Source organism: Peromyscus californicus, unplaced genomic scaffold, assembly GCF_007827085.1.
Source record: "Peromyscus californicus insignis strain IS unplaced genomic scaffold, ASM782708v3 Scaffold_7__1_contigs__length_154581171, whole genome shotgun sequence".
Classification (NCBI taxonomy): Eukaryota; Metazoa; Chordata; class Mammalia; order Rodentia; family Cricetidae; genus Peromyscus; species Peromyscus californicus.
This window is the reverse complement of record NW_026294595.1, coordinates 15056571-15070179: the sequence shown is the minus strand read 5'-3', so window position 1 is coordinate 15070179 and position 13609 is coordinate 15056571. Positions and strand designations below refer to the sequence as shown.

Sequence of the window (13609 nt, the reverse complement as noted above, 5' to 3'; positions counted from 1 at the left end):
TGTTTGAGTAAGGTGAATGCTAAGATGTTCTTTGCCATGTGCACAGCTGGTCACAGGGTTGAGTTGGTTAGTGCCCCAGAATGTATGGCTAGAGCACAGTGGGGGGTAGACTGTTGGAAAGTCCCTTATTTTAGAAGATGGGTAACTTGTACCACTGCCCATTCCAGCTGAAAACAACAGATGCTGCTTTCTAGATCGTGACACCAGAGCTCTTGACTCCTTGGTGAGCTCTCATGACACCCTATAGAGTTGACAAATGATGGCCTGAGGCCTGCTTCTTTGCTTTTTTTTTTTTAATGGCCCAGATCTGAGAACATTTTTTTTTTAAATAGGGTGTCATGTAGCCAAGGCTTGCCTCAAACTCGTTTTGGTTTTGTGGGGCTTCTTTGGTTGGTTGGTTGGTTGGTTTTTTCTTTTCTTTTTCTTTTTTTTAAAGATTTATTATGTATACAGCGTTCTGCCTGCATGGATGCCTGCTGGCCAGAAGAGGGCACCAGATCTCATTACAGATGGTGGGAGCCACCCTGTGGTTGATGGGAATTGAACTCAGGACCCCTGCAAGAACAGCCAGTGCTCTTAACTGCTGAGCCATCTCTCTAGCCCTGGTTTGGTTTTTCAAGGCAGGATTTCTTTGTATATAGGCTTGGCTGTCCTGGCACTCTCTCTGTAGACCTGGCTGGCCTTGAACTCAGATATCTACCATACTAGGCAAACATTATATTATTATTAGTAGTAACAGTAGTAGTAGTAATACCACTACTGAAACAGGAACTCACGATGTAACCTTGACTGGCCTGGAATTTACTCTGTAGACCAGGCTTCAAACTTGCAGAGGCCAGCCTTTCCCTCCCAAGTGCTAGGATTAAAGGCACATACCATTGGCATAGGCAAGCATTCTACCAACTGAGCTACATTACAGCTTTTACATTTTAAAATTATTTCTCTCTCTCTCTCTCTCTCTCTCTCTCTCTCTCTCTCTCTGTGTGTGTGTGTGTGTGTGTGAATACAGGTGCATGCGTGCCACACCACTTAGGCATTTATTTGTTAGCTTTGTGATATTGGAACAAACCCAGTCTGGCCTGCTTACAAGCGCCTCTACCTGCTTAGCCATCTCATAAGCTCTTAAGTTTTACATTTTTATTTTTTTTTTTTTTTATTTTTTTTTTTTTTGGTTTTTCGAGACAGGGTTTCTCTGTGTAGCTTTGCGCCTCTCCTGGAACTCACTTGGTAGCCCAGGCTGGCCTCGAACTCACAGAGATCCGCCTGGCTCTGCCTCCCGAGTGCTGGGATTAAAGGCGTGCGCCACCACCGCCCGGCAAGTTTTACATTTTTAAAGGATTTAAATCAGGATGCTGCCGAGCGGCCATGGTGCACGCCTTTAATCCCAGCACTCGGGAGGCAGAGGCAGGCGGATCTCTGTGAGTTCCAGGACATTCACCAAAACTACACAGAAACCCTGTCTCAAAAAAAAACAAAAAACAAAAAACCCCCAAAAAAACCAGGATGCCATAAGTGTTTCTTGAAGTGACTGTTAAAAGGAAAAAGAAAGAGGAAAAGGGACTTCGGGCTGTAGCTTCATTGATAGAGTGTTTACCTGTAATCCTCTTTTGGGTGGGGTGGAGGCAGGAGGATTAAAACTACAATGTCATCATTGATAACATGGCTGGAAGTCAGCCTGGGCTGTGAGATGCAGCAGCCTGACGAGGGGGCGGGAGAGTCTAAAAGAACATCAACAAAAGTTAATAGTTGACAGATCTAATGTGACCTGCAGAGTACAGTGTTCCTCAGCACAGCTGTTTTTTTTTTTTTTTTAAGACAGGATTTCTCTGTGTAGCCTTGACTGTCCTGGAACTCCTTTGTAGACTAGGCTGGCCTGTAACTCACAGAGATCTGCCTGCCTCTGCCTCCTGAGTGCTGGGATTAAAGGCGTGCGCCACCCACTGCCCGGCTAGATCATTCTTTACAAAAAAAAAAAAAAAAAAGCCAGGCAGTGGTGGCACACCCCTTTGATCCCAGCACTTGGGAGGCAGAGCCAGGCAGATCTCCGTGAGTTCGAGGCCAGCCTGGTCTACAGAGCGAGATCCAGGACAGGCACCAAAACAACATGGAGAAACCCTTTCTCGAACCCCCCCCCCCCAAAAAAAAAATCATTAAAAAAAATAAAAGATTGCTAAAAAAAAAAAAAGGAAAAGAAAAGATTTATGTGTGGATGTGCACCACGTGTGCAATGTCTGTGGAGGCCAGAAGAGGGTGTTGGATCCCCAGGAATGAGTTACAGCCATACAGGTGCAAGAAACCAAATCTAGGTCCTTTATGGAGCGTCACGTGTTCTTGACACTGAGCTAGCTCAGCAGCCCCTGGAGCATTCTTTATTGTGGATGAAGAAACTGTCCTGAAGAAGTAAGATGTTTAGTAGTGTGCCTAGTCTTTGCTCACTGGATGTCAGTAACAGCCTTCATTTGTAATAACTGAAAGTTTCTTCTGACATTGCCATGTTTTCTGGTGACAAAATTGTCTTTGTTGAGCATCACTAGGTGAATGTCTGAGTGTGGCCCTTTGCAGAATGGTTATGCTTCCCTGTGCTCCAGCACAGCAGCTTGTGACTCCTCTGTCTGGGGATGAACACTTAAACTTGTCTGCTACCCCAGCTGGGAGAAAATGTCTCCAACCCAGGCAAGACACACGCTGAACTATCAGTGGTTTTCCTTGTAACACTTTTTAGATTTTGTACTGTGCATTCCTGTTTTATTTTGGTAGTTTGGAATTGGGAAATCTGAGTATAGAAGCTTTGAGTATTAGAAGCTTCCTTTGGAGAAGTGATTTGAGGGGCTGTAGCTCACTAGTGGAGTGCTTACCCAGCATTCAAAAGGCTCTAGGTTCAAGCTCTGATACTCCCAAGGGAAAAATAAAACGTGGTTTGGGAGCCGGGCGGTGGTGGCGCACGCCTTTAATCCCAGCACTTGGGAGGCAGAGCCAGGCGGATCTCTGTGAGTTCGAGGCCAGCCTGGGCTACCAAGTGAGTCCCAGGAAAGGCGCAAAGCTACACAGAGAAACCCTGTCTCGAAAAACCAAAAAAAAAAAAAAAAAAAAAAAAAAACGTGGTTTGGGAACGACGTCCAAGTAGTTGAAATTCAGATTATAATCTCCAGTCTAATGGAGTGGGCAAGAAGGTAAGTCAGAGTTACAGATAAGGAGATGCCAGCTGTAGACTGCTGTGTGACCCAGAAGCCAGTAAAGGCACACACCCCTAGGCTGAATCGACAGTTTTTGTAGAGACCCACATTCCATGAAGCAGAGTCCCTTGAAGGCAAGTGGCACCAAAGGCAGCAGGGCCGGGCCTCAGCTGCCTGTTGACTGTAGGGCAGATAAAGGAAGAACAGCCTCCTAGACGGTAGTCCTCAGTTTTCTTTTTTCTTTTCTTTCTTTTTTGTTTGTTTGTTTGCTTTTCAAGACAAGGTTTCTCTGTGTAGCTCTGTCCTGGACCTCACTCTGTAGACCAGGCTGGCCTCAAACTCACAGAGATCCACCTGCCTCTGCCTCCTGAGTGCTGGGATTAAAGGTGTGTGCTGCCGCCCAGCTTGTGGTTCACAATTTTCTAATGCCTCCAAGCAGTTGCCCTACTGTGTACCCTGGGAAAGGGTGTAGATTGGACACTATGCAGTTCTGTCCAAAGAATCCTTTCCTAAAGACTTGCTGACTGTGAGGTTGTGCCCCTGCGTCACTAATCCCCTACCCATTCTCCGAGGTAGGGAGTTCAACGGAAGTGAGTGGGACTACCCTTACCCTAATTTTTGTGCACATATGCATGACAGGACTGCCTAAGTGTGTGAAGCTCTCCTTGTATGTGTGACTTGTTTGTGTGTAGAAATGAGGCTGCTTACTTGGTACCTCCTACACCTATGGATACCTGGCAGGACCACAGATGGCAAGCTGTGCGCCAGAGATTCACTTACATAGGTCTAATCAACAGGTCTGGGATCTACAAAAACGAGATTCTCAAAAAAACATTTCCTTATGCCTGGATGGATCTCAGAAGCAGCATTTCTCGGTCCTGAAGGGGCCCTGGCCTGCCTGGCCTGCCTGCCCGCGGAGGATCAAGGACTCTGGATTAGTGCAGGGCCTGGGCCCAAAGGTGGAAGGCCCATGCGCTTGTGTCCTGTCCACAGAAGCAAGGACCACTCTGCTTCCGCGCAGGGCTCTTTCCCAAGAAAACAGAGTGGCTGTCCGAGTGTCGAGGAGGTCGGAACCGTACCAAGGTCATCTAGGTCGCAAGGGTCCGCTAGGCGATATGCCAAGACCAGCCCTGCCTAATTGTGGTCCACAGGTGCCGAGTCCAGAGCGCAGAGGCGGAAGTGAGGGGCAGCCATTGAGCTGTGCCTCACCGGGAGCGTGTTCCCTGATCTTCGCCAATAGAGACTGGCCGGTGCCGGTCGTAGTCCAATAAGCACTCTATAGGGGCGGGTGTAAGTGAATGTTCGCCAATCAATTAGGCCGTATACCTCTACCATTGGCGGTCTGTTCTGCCCTTGGGTCAGAGCGCGCTCGCCCAATTGGCGGCTTCCAAGGGGGGCGTGGCACGGCGCGGTACTGAGGCAGGTAGCTGAGAGTCTGCCGGGCGAGCGGCCGCCTGTGCAGTCCCGTCGGCGGCTGCGTCCGCAGCATGGCCGGCCTGGGGCGGCCGGGCCCGGGGCCGCGCACCGCGATGCCGGCCTGGAAGCGGGAGATCCTTGAGCGGAGGCGAGCTAAACTGGCCGCCCTGAGCGGAGGTCCGGGACCCGGAGCGGCGCCGGAGGGACAGAACGAGAAGCTGGTTCTGGCCGAGAGTCTGGGTCCGCTAAGCGAGAACCCGTTCATGAGACTTGAATCGGAGCGGCGGCGAGGGGCACGGCCGGCGCAGCAGCTGCTGGAGCTGTACCGTCGCGTGCCCGGCGTACGTACCATCCGAGCCGACAACATCCTCATCATCGAGTCAGCGCCTGGCTTCCCGCCCGCCGTGCCGCCCGCTGCGGGAATCCGCGCTGCCGAGGTCGTGGTGTACGAGGCGCCTCAGCCGGGCCGTGTCAGCCGCCTGCTGGAGAAGTTCGATTCCCCAGCCGCGCCCCGCAGCCGCGGAAGCCCGGAGCGCTCCCGCCCTGGGCTCCCTCAGCTTCCCGTGGCGTCTGCATCTGCTGCCACGCGCGCTCCCACCAATCGGTCGTTGGCTCCTGGCCCATCGGTGCTTCTCAGCCCGCCCGCACTCCCTGTTCCGCCTGTCCCCGTTGCTCCGCGCGCGGGTCAGCGCTCCGCCTGTTGCGAGCCCGCGCACCCCGATGGCACCGCAGGCCCTGGGGCCCGGCGCAGCGACTTCCTCCAGAAGACCGGCAGCAACTCCTTCACTGTTCACCCCCGGGGCCTGCCCCGCGGTGCGGTCAATCGCTCGCTTTCTAATGGACCCATGACCCAGAAGTCCCCGGCCGGCCCTGCCAATGGGTTGTCGGGCTCTCCTCCTGCGCCGGGCAAGTGGAAGCCAAAGGTGGAGTCAGAGGAACCCTCTCTCCACCCACCCCCAAGCCCTGGGACCCCAAGTGCCACTCCAGTTGGGCCCCCTGCCTTCCCGGCGCCCAGTCCAGCCAGTGCCACTCCCAGCCAGCGCCGGTGGGTCTCCTCTGCCACCAGCGCCAATGACTCCTTCGAAATAAGGCCAGCCCCCAAGCCAGACGTGGAAACTATCCCAATCGGGGACCTTCAGGCCAGGGCCCTGGCCAACCTCCGTGTTAACTCCCGCAACTCCTTCGTGTTGATCCCCAAGCGCAAGGCCCTTGGGAACCATCCTTCGGAGGGGAGGCAGTCAGAGGAGCCAAACGGGGAGGTAGGCTGGGCCTCTCAGAGCCAGGGGCTCAGAGCCCAGCTGGTGTCTACAGCGGATGGTTCACCCCCACTGGAGAGGAGTCCCTTGGCTGCTGAGGTGCAGTGGGCACCTAGGGAGGGGGGCTGCCCCAGGCCAGCCACTGCTGTCACAGACCAGTCTGTTAGGTGGCAGAGGCCATCCTCACCACCTCCATTTCTACCAGCCACTGTTGAAGCTGAGCCGGCTGAGGGCTTGGGGGTTCCTGGCTTGGCCAAGAATGGCCAGGAGCCTGGGAGGCCAGGACTTCCAGTCACCTTCATTGATGAAGTCGACTCAGAAGAGGAAGCCTCTCAAGAAGCCAAACTGCCCTCCTCAGCAGCTGGTGTGCCTCCCCAGTACCACCTGCACCTTGCCAGGCCTGGGCACACCTCAGAACTCCCAAACCGAGGCAGCAACACTTTCATAGTGGTGCCCAAGAGGAAGCCAGAGACCCTTCAGGAGCCACACTTCAGTCAGGCCAATGGGCAGTCCCAGCAACAGGAGGCTGAGGAACAGGATGCTGATAGCCTCTCAGGACCCCACACTGCCCTGGAGAACACCCTTAAGAAACGCTACCCCACTGTGCATGAGATTGAAGTGATCGGTGGTTACCTGGCCCTCCAGAAGTCCTGCCTCATCAAGGCTGGCTCTTCTAGAAAAAAGGTAAGTGGTAGGGAGAGGGCTGCTGGCATGGTCGGTTTCTATACAGATGACAGAAGAATTGGGCTGTATGGTTGTGCCAGGTCCAGGGCTCTTGTGGAGCTGTGATGGCTCAAGGCTGGGGTTGGTCAGCCTACTGTTTACCCCAGAGATTTGGAAGGGAGAGCTGACCAGGCAGTGCAGAGCTCCTGCATCCCTTTGGAGTGGTTAGTTCCAACGGATTGGAGGTCTGCCTTCAGGAAATAGCCTGGTCTGTTGGCTCTGACTAGGTCTTTGATTTGAAGGCAGCCTGGCATATTCCTATGGAGCCTGGTTTGGAAAGATATCCAGAGCCCGGATGTAAATGAGAAGGAGGTAGGCCAGTCATTCTTTGCAGCTCCTCCTCAGCCTGAGGTCAGCCTGGACACACAGCCTGTAAGCCAACTGGAGGTTCTCAGCACCCTGGAAGGTACTGGAGCCAGAGCTTGGCAGGCCTTTGCCTTCTGCAAGCATGGATTGAGCACCAAGGCTTCATGCCAGACTTAGTCAAGAGGGCCTTGGGCAGAGAGACTCAAGAACAATCCCCTAGAGGCTCATAGCTGGCCGGAGTGAGCCATATTTCCTGTCTACCTCTGGCCAGTGGCTTGGAGCCCTCTGGGCACAAGGAAAGCGTTCCTCAGATTCTTCCTGATTGTTCCAGGGTCTGTGTTTGTCCCCTGGGGCAAATTCCAAGACCAACCACACATGACTCTCAGTCAGCTGGTACAGGGAGGTGTGTGTACCTTTCCCTTCTGCCAAGATGGCATCCACAGTTTGTGCCTCAGAACAGCTAGGAGCTAGGCTCACCTCGATTGTCACCTCCAGCCTCAGTTTCCTTGGGGACCCTTTGTAATGAGCCACACCACCTCCTTACTCTTCATTTTCTCCCCCACTGTCTGCTTCCTGTCACCACTGGCCCTGGCATCATCCCTCTTGCCAATTCATCTGCTGGGTCAGGAGTCCACAGTGACCTTTCTTGGGGGGATTCTGGTGAGGGGACTCAGGACTGCAACAGTTTCTGCCACATGAGACCATGTCTCTTCCGCTCTCATCTGAGCTCTGTCCCCTGAGTTCTTGGGGCACATTGGTCCAGGCCCCTTCCCCCTCTTTTCTGCTCCTTCCTTCCCTTGCTACCTGACCTTGACCTTGGCATCTCTGTGGGGTGACCCATCCCCCATGCTTGTCCAAAAAGCGATGAAAGCACCCCTTATGTAGACGAGGAAGCTGAAGCTTGGGAAGTTCAGGAGCTGAGTTCAGGTTCCTGTTTCCAGAGCCTTGCTCCTCTCCTGGGAGAGTCCTCCACCTTGAGACTGAAAGGCTGCTGGCCTATCCCGCCCTGTCTAGAGACAACTGTGGGAGTCACTCATGATTGGGTTAAAGGGAGAAGGGCAGGAGTTCCAGGTGTGGTGGTTCATGTAGATCTCAAAAACAAAAGCAAGGCCCAAATACTATCGGGGGCGGGGGTAGGGCCCTGGCCAGCAGCCTGGTGTCTGGGCCAGTCTGAGGTAGTTGGGGGTCCAGATGGATGATGCTTATTATGGCCAAGTGGCCTGGGCAGGACCTTCTGTAGCAGAACAACCTGCTGGTTGTGCTGTCCTGCCTGTGCATGCACCAGCTGCCCTGCCCAGCAAGACACAGGATGCCTGTGGGAGGGAGGAGGCAGGCCACAAAGCTGCCCAACCTTCAGAGCAGTGTGCAGGGTGAGGCCTTCGTGTACTTTGTCCTTTCGCTGACATTTCTCCTGCCTGCAGCCCCTAGGGAAACCCAGGGTACTTTTTTTTTTTTTTTTTTTTTTTTTAATTTTTGTTTTTCAACTACACAGGGTTTCTCTGTGTAGTTTTGGTGCCTGTCCTGGAACTAACTCTGTAACCCAGGCTGGCCTCGAACTCACAGAGATCCGCCTGCCTCTGCCTCCCAAGTGCTGGGATTAAAGGCGTGCGCCACCACCACCCGGCTAAAGGGTGCTTGTTTTGAGGCTCAAATCATTGGCCTGACCCAGACTCCTGCTCCTTCCTGGTGGTAGTACGTAGGCCCAGAGGACCTTGGGGGCCACTGAACACTTTGGTTCCCCTTCCCCTATGACTGGGTGACCCCAAGGCAATGCTGCTGGTTTTCTAGGGTATAGGTGAGGGATTGCTCCTCATTGGGCCTTCCAGGCAGCAGGGCATGGTGTGGGGTAGCCTGCCTCGGGTTGTCAGCTTGGCAGAGGGCATCATGACTTCACAGGGATTCAGCCCTGTTCTAGGTAGTGAGGGTTACCTCTAATGACCAGGGTCCTTGAGAGGCAGCTTGGCAGAAACATTTCCATTGAATTTATCTATTGGGAGAGAGATTCCCTGTCTGCTCCTCTTCTCTGATGTAGCATGGTGCAGCCTCCCAGCCCCCACTGTTTTCCTGGCAAGTGGGGTGTCCTTTCACCCCTCCCTCCCTGATTGGGCGCACCAGTGGCTCCTACCTGTCTGGCCGCTCCTTCCGCTTTCCCACCTCCTGTTCCTGTGCCACACCCAAGCATGTTAGTGTCCTCAGGGTTCAGGCCTCCCACCTTCCCTGCAGGTATAACCTTCACCCTAACTTCTGTGACCTAGTTGTGGCCCTCAGTCTGGCTCCCATTTGAAGGTATGTCTATCCTTTCGGCTCTTTCCAGCAACATCATCTTCCTTCAGTCTGCAGCGGCCTCCCCTAGTTGAAGCTGGGAGTCTTCTGAGAGTCTTCTCTCCCCCAATCTTCTCATGGGTGACCCCCTAGATGGTCTTTCTGGAGCCAGAGACCCCTGCGAGGGACTGGACCCTTAGTCATGGAATCTCACTGGTACAGGGTCTGCCCTCAGGAGGGAGCAACTGTGGCTATCCCAGTTGGGTAGCTCTGATCTATTGTCCTGTCACCCTTGGGAACTTTGGCTGGGGGCCAGTGGGGGATGGGAGCCAGACAGTGTGTGCAAGGGAGTGGGGCCAGGGTCTGGCTAAACCTCACCTCCAGCTGGGCCAGTTGAGCTGTTTCCCTGCTTTGAGTCCCAGGGTGGACACCATTCGGTAACCCAAACTGGGTGTGTGTGGGTAGGGCAGGCTGAAGGAGAACAAAAGGGCCCTGTAAAAGCTGGGAGGTTCTGCCACCAAAGGCCCTGTGAAAGCCCGGAGGTTCCATCACCTGCCTGCTGTATTAAGTGTGCTGGGTAAAGTCCCCCAGATACTGGTGACCAGGTCTATACAGTGACAATCCCTGTCTGTACCTCCCCCACCTGCCCTGGCAGCTCCACCCCTGGCAGGGGTCATAAGCATGAGTCACCATGTGACCCACTGACCTATGCTGGAAGGGAGGAGGAGGCCTATGAACACTGGCCTGGCAGAGGAGACAGGGAGATAGTAAGTGACTTGGGGGGAGGGGAACAGCTAAGACAGGCAGGCTTATGAGCCGCTTCCCCACCCCCAGCCTGGCCAGGCTGTGCCAGGCACCATACCCACATGTATCTATCCCCTCAGCCTCCCTGCTGGGAACTGGTCATGCAGACTAATGAGGGTGTGCTAATCCAGCCGGGCCCTGGCAGCCGGACCTGTATTCTCAGTAGTAGGGGGATGGGCCTCAAGGGCTCCATCCAGGGGCCACTTTGGACCCTATACTGCCTTGGGCTCCTCCTGTTAGGGTACTTGTCTCCAATTCAATCTGGTCTTCCAGGACTAGATAGGCCTTGAGGCCAGCATGCCTTCATAGGACAGGAGTGGACATCTCTGTGTTTTGGCCTGACCCAGGGGAGTCTTCCCATCTCCTGTTCATGTGTGTAGATGGCCTGAGTAGGGAGGACCTGCGAGAAGAGACCTCTTTGAGCAGGCTAAGGAGAAGCTTGAAGCTCCGATTCCTGGGGCCTTTCCCCTGGGGTGGGAAATCTCCCAAAGGGCAGAGAGGGCTCGGGTATTAATAGCCACGTGGGCAAGTGTGGCCGTTGGTTGAGAGGGACAGGGGGCATGGCTGGCTCCTAGTCCAGGCCTCCTGCTCTTGTGGGCCCTGTGCATTCTGTGGCCTGTGCCAGGGTCACTTTGCTGCCTTAGGACAGGCTCAGCCCTCCTGCCAGGTTCCTCTTCCATCCTGCTAGGCCTCTGGCTCCTTCCAGGGGAAGAGGGGGAACCTGAGCTGGCTGTTGGTGTCCTGTGCCTGGGAGTTTAATATTTCGAGCCCGGCAAGACTGCCCCATCTGCTGCAGATGAGTGCTCATGTTCATTACCGACCCACTGGGCTGAGCTCAGCTGAGAGGGCTAGAGAACCTCAGCTCTCATAAATTGAGGTGCGGGGCGGGGGTGGTGGTGGTGCACTCCCAGTCCAGGTAGCAGACAGGAGGATCATGACAGAGGATGCCCCACAGCTTTCTGTCCTTCAGAACTAGGCCACTGGAAGAGAAGGGAGAGTTTGCTTGAAATTCTGGAGCCACTGAGGTACACAGTAGGGTAGGAGTTGGGGTCACTGATAGTATTGCTGGTACTCTAAACTCTATGAAAGTGGGACTCCCAAGTAGCCTGAAAAATGGGCGATGGTGCCTAGCACCAACTTCCTGGGTATTAGCCTCTTAAGCAGGCCCCTGACAGTATGATGGTGCTCAGGAATTTTTTAGGGGCACAGATTCCCAGCACATGGAATTAGCTTTAGGAGCTACTGCAGGCAGAGGGTGGGATAGGTGGGGCCTATAACTCTTGGTAGAAGGCTCTTCTCTCCCTGCTAGCACATCTGCTTAACTGGGTGGAAGGGTCCCTGCTGACATGGCTCTTACTCCTAGATGAAGATATCCTTCAATGACAAGACCCTGCATACAACATTTGAGTACCCTTCGGAGAGCTCCCTAGCACAGGAAGAAGCAGAAGAGGAAGAGGAAGAGGGAGAGGAGGATGGCGAAGAGGAGGAAGTAGGGCTTGACTCAGAGAAGCCCTTTGCCCTCTTCCTGCCCCGGGCCACATTTGTAAGCAGTGTGGGCCCTGAGATCCCCCGACTCCCAGATGGCAGCTCAGGTAATCACCACGTGTTGGGATGGGCAGGCTGGAGTGGAGCCTGGGCCGCATTTTCCAGGTGCCCATGCCTACTCTTGATGGTCCACAGGCCTGTCCAGCTACACTCCCAAGCATTCTGTGGCCTTCAGCAAGTGGCAGGAGCAGACAGTGGTGCAGACTCCAAGTGAGGTGGAACCCCCACCGAAGGAGGTCATGGTAAGCCGGGTGGAGCTGGGGTGAACACCCGCACGCCCAGGGGCAGGCCTGCTTGGGAAGGGTTGATGCCTGAAAAGGCTTAGTGGCTATATTCTCTTCTTTCTCTCAGCTAACACCTGCCAGTCAGAACGATCTCTCGGACTTCCGCAGCGAGCCAGCCCTCTATTTCTGACCCCTGGGACTGCCAGGATGGCCAAGACTTAGCCCTAAGTGTGGTGGTTCTGGAAGCAAGTCAACGCCCAGGAGCCCTGACTTTATTCTGTGTCCCTTCCATCTGGCTCTCCCAGCCTTCCTCTCCCTGTTGCCTCCTGCCCTTAGGGCCAGGTCTGAATCTCATTCCTGTTTGGGGGCTCCAGGGAGGGACAGGTGGGAATTGCCTATGGGACAGGCTGACATCTGTGTAACATCCCGTTTGTGCTGAGGTGGGGGGCCTGAACAAATCTTGCCCCAGGGTGCCGTCTGTCCTGCCTCTCAGCTCCTACCTTCTGGGGAGTGGCCAGTCAGGAGTGAGAGGCTGTCCTAGCCATTTGCTCTTTGCTGAACCCCAGGCTCCTGCCCTCAGCGCATGATTCTGCCATGGTGGAACTCGGCTACCCTTCATGACAGATGGCAGGGTTTTTTTTTTTTTCTTCCCAATATTGGACTCAATAAACAGCACTGACCCAAGGCTGCCTTTGCCTTCTTTACACGGTCCTCAGTCTGAGAACAAGGTGGAGCCTAACTTGGGTGCCTGTGCAAAGAAGCAAAAGGTGGCCCGAGTCTGGTGTTCTTACATCTGGAGGTCTTGCTGGTTCAGGCTCTTGTTCTCTCCCCGCCCAAGCCTGTTACTTTCTCCCTCAAAGCTAGTACAGTGGGAAGTGGTCCTAATCTCTGGGGTCTGGAACTCCATGTCCCAGGGGCCTAGCTGCCAGAGGGTAGAAGGTGAGTATTGTAAATGACAGGATTCACCACGGGGCCAGGAGCCTAGTAATGGAGCTAGTTGTGTACAGCATAGGATCCCGAGTGCTGGGATTAAAGGCAGGCAGGCGGTGGTGGCGTCACCACCACCCAGAGGGACATCTTTTCTCATGGCTGGTTTGGATACCTCCTGACCTTTAACAAGGCTATAGCAACAGAGAACTCCCAAGAGTCTGGGGAGATGCAGAACTGCCTGCTTGGAAGCTGTGCTCTCAGAGGCCTAGGCAGCCAGTGAAGAAGTAGGGCTATCTACAGACACAGGGAAACTGTCACAGGCACGGAACACAAGTGTCTTCTCTTCCTGTCACCTAAGAACAGATAAAGTGCCTGACTTGGCGGAGTATTACATATGTTTCCCTCAGAGAATAAGCCCAGCTTTATGGATCCTTTTTGTTTAAAAAAGGGCTTCATACTGTACCCCAAGCTGGCCTACAGTTTACTATGCAACCTAGAATGGCCTGGAACTTATGAAGGCCACCTTTCTTCTTCAGTGCTGGGATTATAGGTATAAACTACCAAGCCTGTTTTCTGGATCTTCTTAGTCAACAAATACTTCCAAACTTGTTGCTGAGAAGCTGTGGCAAAGGGCTGGGCCACAGGACACATGGAAATAGGAGTAAGCAACACCGTGGTTGGGAGGTGGGTCCTGGCGGCGGCAATATACTGGACCAAACAGAACTCTGAGGAAGGGACAGTATGAAGAACCCCAGTCCATGCTGAGCCCTAGAACCAGAACAGCTGGGATAAAGTGCTGCCAGCTGTCTCAGGCTCTGTGCCGACCACCATGGCATAGCAAAGCCCCTCACAGGAGAGTGGTTTGTGCGCTGGACTCAGGGAAAAGACTAGGAGAGTTAAGGGCTAGGGCTGACCTCGGTTCTGTTTTGAAGATAGGACAACCAGGGAAAACGGCAGGCCTTCTTCCTTA

General features: G+C 54.0%; 1 protein-coding gene across 1 annotated transcript; it reads left to right on the top strand.

Moving 5' to 3' along the window:
• Positions 1-3098: 3098 nt before the first annotated feature.
• Positions 3099-12394, top strand: Tprn (taperin). Its single transcript, XM_052723238.1, has 4 exons — positions 3099-6529; positions 11304-11532; positions 11621-11727; positions 11837-12394. The coding sequence occupies exons 1-4, from the start codon at positions 4661-4663 to the stop codon at positions 11897-11899; spliced, it is 2268 nt and encodes a 755-aa protein (XP_052579198.1). The 5' UTR covers positions 3099-4660; the 3' UTR covers positions 11900-12394.
• Positions 12395-13609: the final 1215 nt, after the last annotated feature.

Coding starts and splice junctions, on each gene's coding strand:
- Tprn (XM_052723238.1), top strand. CDS start 4,661: ATGGCCGGCCTGGGGCGGCCGGGCCCGGGGCCGCGCACCGCGATGCCG. Junction 11,533..11,620: donor ACTCCCAGATGGCAGCTCAG/GTAATCACCACG, acceptor GATGGTCCACAG/GCCTGTCCAGCTACACTCCC. Junction 11,728..11,836: donor CCCCACCGAAGGAGGTCATG/GTAAGCCGGGTG, acceptor TCTTTCTCTCAG/CTAACACCTGCCAGTCAGAA.